The sequence below is a fragment of the Pteropus vampyrus genome, unplaced genomic scaffold, assembly GCF_000151845.1.
Source record: "Pteropus vampyrus isolate Shadow unplaced genomic scaffold, Pvam_2.0 Scaffold25, whole genome shotgun sequence".
Taxonomy (NCBI): domain Eukaryota; kingdom Metazoa; phylum Chordata; class Mammalia; order Chiroptera; family Pteropodidae; genus Pteropus; species Pteropus vampyrus.
In genome coordinates this window covers 3865496-3871090 of record NW_011888806.1, presented here as the reverse complement: position 1 = coordinate 3871090, position 5595 = coordinate 3865496, and the positions used below count along the sequence as shown (strand labels likewise).

General features: G+C 35.2%; 1 protein-coding gene across 2 annotated transcripts in view; it reads left to right on the top strand.

The window, feature by feature from the left end:
• Positions 1 to 5595, top strand: part of SMARCAD1 (SWI/SNF-related, matrix-associated actin-dependent regulator of chromatin, subfamily a, containing DEAD/H box 1) — a 63672-nt gene continuing 58077 nt past the window's right edge. The window contains exons 1-2 of one of the 2 annotated variants that reach the window (XM_023528426.1): positions 1 to 72; positions 3697 to 3868. In XM_023528426.1, the coding sequence (XP_023384194.1) occupies positions 3740 to 3868 (129 nt within the window). In that variant the 5' untranslated portion in view covers positions 1 to 72; positions 3697 to 3739. The remainder of the gene's footprint in view (positions 73 to 3696; positions 3869 to 5595) is intronic. The other variant, XM_023528425.1, reaches the window with a different exon arrangement.

Sequence of the window (5595 nt, the reverse complement as noted above, 5' to 3'; positions counted from 1 at the left end):
AGATGTTGTTTCCCCAAACTGTTCCAATACAGTTCAAGAGACAAAATTCAACAAAGACACAGTGATTATAGTGTAAGCAGCTTAACAGATTTATTATATTTGCATGTTTGGTGGTTTTTTGAGAAAAAGTTACTTAATTTGAAATATTTTTAGTGACTTCCCTTTTTTTTTTTTTTTTTTGCCTTTTTCCCTACTGCATCTTAGTTATTTTTTTCCTAACTTAGAAATGTAGAGAGGGGTGTGTGTGTGTTTCTCTGTAACAGTGATTTTCAGTAAGTTTAGTGAGAGCAGATATTTAACTTTTTTAACCTTCCATAAAAAGAAAAATTATTTTAGCAAGTACTTTGATTATCTATAATTGCTTTATGGTTTGTTCTTGAGTCCCATTTTAACATTTTTGGGTCACACTGTGGGATAGCATGGAGCTTGTATTGTGGTCAAGTAGAAAGATAAATAAAAAAATGCCATATGTCAAATAATAGATATTGTGAGCAAAATGGGAAAGGAAATATGGAGTTCAGGGCCAGGGGTAGGGGCATGGTTTCTGTAGAGCACAGCTGGTAAAGGCTTCCTTGAGATGATGCTTGAGCAAAGACCTGAAGTGGGTAAGAAAGTGAACTGTGGAAAGGGAGGCTGGGGATATATTCCAGGCGTTTGGAATAGCCTATTCCATTCCCCTGAAGTAGTATTACACCTGGCATTTTGGAGGAAAGTTGGGGGCAAATAATGCAGAATGAAGGTTCTGGGATAACAAGGTAAGGAGTGGGGATGTTAAGCCCACAGCCTGTTTGTCTTTTATTCTAAATGAGATGGTAAGCTAATGAAGTATATGAAGCAGAGGAGTAAACTTATCTGACTTACATGTTTAAAAGGTCTTTGAAGCTGTCGGGGAACAGTAGCAGAAGCATGAATATTGTTTCAGTAACCCAGGGAAGAAATGATGGAGGCTTAGACTACTAGGCTGGTACTTGTGGAAATGATAAGAAGTGGTATGAATGAATAAATGGGAAAACTCTTCTTTATTCATTCTGCATATACTTCAAGAGCATCTATGATTCTGTTTTCATAGTTACTGTACTGTATAAATATGAACAAATGGGGAGAAAAGCGAAAACTCTTTACAGTAGAATACCAAATAATTAAAGTATGCTAGAGTGCTAGTTAGAATACCACCATTTTGCAGCTATCATTATAATAACTGATTCAGGCAAAAATCATCAACAGAAGTTAAAACTATTCAAAGTCTGATAAGGAATAGGGTCATTAGCTGGTCTCAAAGTATCTCCCCATAGATTACATAATCATTAAAAAAGGGAAAATGGTAACTTTATAGGAGAAACCTGACAGCTTTCTGAGTCGTACAAAGGAAGAAAAACCTGTAGAGTTTAAGGACAGGCAGAGGTAAAGGGAAAATCAGATGTAGTAAGGTTGCAGAATGCTGGGGTGAGGGCAGGTGTGGGACCAGATATTCAAAGAGATTTGTCAGCAGTATATGGGACCACAGAGAAATAGATAAAGATAACCAATGAAAGGTGTGGTTTTTTTGTTTGTTTTAATCACATTTGACATTTTAGAGATTATTATTGCCCTTAGGATAGTTTTTACCAAAGTGGTGGGACAGAAGATATAAAATAATGAGTTGAGAACTATATAGGAAATGAGAGAATGGAAAATGAGTCTTATAAAATTTATGAAGGAGAAAATTTGCTTATTTCACTGCTTTGTCTACAGTACCTAGAACCTCTGGCACATTGAATTCATTGAATTAATGTAGTCTTGAGCACATTGTAGGCTTAGGAGATAGAAAATTTGGGGAGAGAAGATCCTTAATAGTTAAAGCAGAATCCTTGTAAGAAGTAGAGAGGGCTAGAATCCCTTAGCACTGAGAGGGGACTTTGCCTTCAGCAGAAGGAATAGCTTTATCTGAGACCAGATAGAAGATCACAGTAGTCAACTCTTGTTCTTGTAGATTTTTTTCTTTTATTATTAAAGCTTCAGGCAAACAATAAAATAAAATAGTATAATATGAACACCCATGTGCCTACTACCTACATTTAATAATTAACATTTTATGTTTCATTGTTTCATCTGTTATTATTGACTGAAATATATTAAAGTGTAAATTACAGCCATCCCAACATTTCTCCCCTAAATACTTGGTTATATTTCCTCCCCTGCAAAAAAATACTGTTATCAGTGAACAATTCTCTTAATATCATTCCCAGTTTATATTCGGATTTATTGTATTTTGTAGCTGGGTTTCCACACCAGGATCCCAATAAGGAAACATCTACTGCATTTGGATGTTTTGACTCAACTCTTTTTTGATCATAAATAGTTCACTCACCTCCTCTTCTCTATTAAAAATATTTTAACTTATTGAAGAGGTCAAGTCTTTTCTTAGAGAAAACAGATTTTTCTGATTGTTTTCTCATGATGGTATTGAATTTTTCTTTATCAGTTGTATTTCCTGTGTACTGGACATTAAATGCAAGGCATAATCAAATTCCTGGTCAGCACCAATAACTTACTACTTCAAGAGGCACTTGAGTTTGTCTCACTGAGTGGTCATGAGTCTGACCACTAACTTAACATTGTGCTGCAGAAAAACAAGGACCTTTAAAAGTGATTATCCAGAGCAGGCATTGTAAAAGGATTCCAGCCCGAATGCTTTTCTCAATGAGAGACAGAATCAGGTAGGAACTGTGAAGATAGAGAGGCAGAATGAGAATTCAGAGTTGAGTACATCAGGAATGAGAAGTCTGGGTGTAATGGAAAGGGAGATAAATGTAATTGTCTTCATATATTGAAGGAGAGGCATAGTGACAAAGGAAGAGATTGATTTTACTTTGTAATACCTTAAAGCAGTTTGTCAGAACAAGGTTCAAGAAGTCAACCTAGAAGCTTAAACTACATATCCCTGCAAATGTCCTAATAGGTACAGCTGATGTAACTTGACTAGGCATAGAGAAATTATAAAAATACAGATTCTGGCTATGTCTGTAAGAGAGCTGTCAAAAAATAGAACTAGCTACATAGCAAAGTCTACATTCTCTAATCTCCAGAATACTGACCATGATAGAAAATCAGAATTTCAAAATGAGATTTTTTTTGTTTATTTGGGGGATAGATGGGTAAAATATGCCCTAAATATCTTTTATATAGATTGAGTATATAAACTGAGGTGCAACAAGGTTAAAGTTAGTTGTTGTAGAATAAAACCTCACATGGAATAAATGCTCCCTGTCTGCTAAAGAAATATTTTGTTCCTGGCAGAGATTCTGACGGTGAATGGGACCGTTCCAGTTTTAACACTTAGACTCTAATCACTTAGGCCTTGAAAATTCTTTTTATCTTTATATTAGTGTAGGCTTCGTAATTTTTCAGGAGCAGCATTGCAACATTCATTTGATATGCAGAGTATAGGTGAAAAAAGAGTAGGACAAAATACCAGGTATTTTGTTGTTCTTTTTCATCCCAGCCCAGATAATTTGAGATGTTTTCAAAGTATGCTGACTTTGGGAATGTAGATTTATATACGTAAACATACTGAATTGAAAAAAACAAAACAATGTAATCTTTGACAGTTACAGATCTTATATTGAAGAGAACTTTAGATATTACATATATATAGCATTATAATGAAATAACTTCAGTAATACATCAAAATATTTTTTTCTCTGAAAATATTCTTAGTTCTGAGCCATCCGAAGATGAAGAGTCCGAAGGCCTTCCTGCCATGGCAGGTAGAAATAATGACGATATTTCAGAATTGGAAGACCTTTCGGAATTAGAAGATCTTAAAGATGCTAAACTTCAGACCTTGAAGGAACTTTTCCCACAAAGAAGTGACAGTGATTTACTTAAGGTTATACCCTTTTATAGTAATTGGTTATTATAGCTGTAATGATTAAAATCTCTCCTGTATCCAGTGCTATAGTTAGTGGATAGTCACTTTTCTAAAGATATTTTATGTTTGAAGAAAATTATTAACTTTTATATCATAATTAAGGTAAATGTCAGAGATTTACTTCAGAGTCTTAGGTTATTCCCTCAGTATCTCACATAGCTTTTGAATTATTCTGTGCTTAAATGGTTCAAAAATGGGGACAACACCCCCATCTCCCATTAGAAACTCTCAAAAATGTCAGGAGGCTTTTATTTCCTGGCTCCCCCACCCCCATAATGACAAGGGGTTGCTATTGACGTTTAATGGTGGACATTGGCATACCATAAAGTACATGTTTTTTTCTAAAAGGAGTAGCAGCTTCTTAGCGCAGCAGGGTATGGCCGTTTGATATCAGTGATAGCCCATTTTTATCAGATATTCTAATTTATCAAATAAAGTGAAAAGGCTGGGTTTTTATTTAGCGTTGGTCATCAATTTAATAGCTTTATTGAGATATAATTTACATGTTATAAAGATCACCTATTTAAAGTGTATAATTTAGTAATTTTTAGTATATTTACAGAGTGTACAACCATCACTGTAATCTAATTATAGAGTATTTTAATTGTTCCAGAAAGAAACCTTTTATGCATTAGCAATCACTCAACCATTTCCCTCCCCCAGCCCTAGGCAACCACTCATCTCTGAATTTATAGATATGCCTATTCTGGACATTTCATATATGGGATCATTTAATGATCTTTTGTGCCTGGCTTTTCACTTTCCTCCCCACCCCCTCTGGGAACTTCCACCCCTGAGCTATGTATGTTGCCTTTTCCCCTTAAGAACTGGATCTCTGAAGGCGGGTCATCCCACACGCTCGCGGCGTGCACCTGGGCCCGGTGCACCCGGGTATGGTCTGTGGCTCCACTTGTGGCGTGAACCCAGGACCTTCTGCATGTAAAGCAGACGTGCTAACCACTACACTATGGAGCCACCCCTGGCTTTTCACTTAGTATAAAGTTTTTCACTTAGTATAAAGTTCATCTTATATAAGTACTTCATTCCTTTTTATGGTAACGAATTTAAAGAAAAACAAAATACCGTTCAGGGCAGACAAAACAAATATGAACAGAAGGTGGTCTGAGCCTGCTGGTTTGAACTCTTAAGTATAGGTTAAATTATTCCAAGTCTCTGTTATTTTTAACATGAATCCTTTTTTCCCCCCAAATCATTTTGATACCTTCTTAATGTTAGTTAAATGAAACTTTAGTGTTACCTTGGGTATACATGCTAATAGTGTTATTTGTTTCCTGGTGTGATATTTTTCTTAATAAGAAAGAAGTAAATGTAGCCAGTAGTAGGTATAGGGGCTACTTACAGTGTTGGAAAGAGCTTGAACACAGTAAACATGATAGAGTACTAAAATATTCAGAGAAATAAATCTTGGTTTAAAAATACTTTTTAGCTTGTTGCCAATTTTTCATGTAGTCCAAGAGGATTTTTTTCCTTTATCTCTAATTTTGTAATTACATTTGAAAAATAGGCTTGATACGCAGAATTTATATGTATGTTTCATTAATCGGTACCTGAAATTTTTGGAGTTTAGCATATCACTCCAAAGCACAGCACTCCCGAGATAATCTGGATTTCAGGTGATCCCTATCATTTCAAGACATTAAAGGTGACATTTATAAATTACTTTA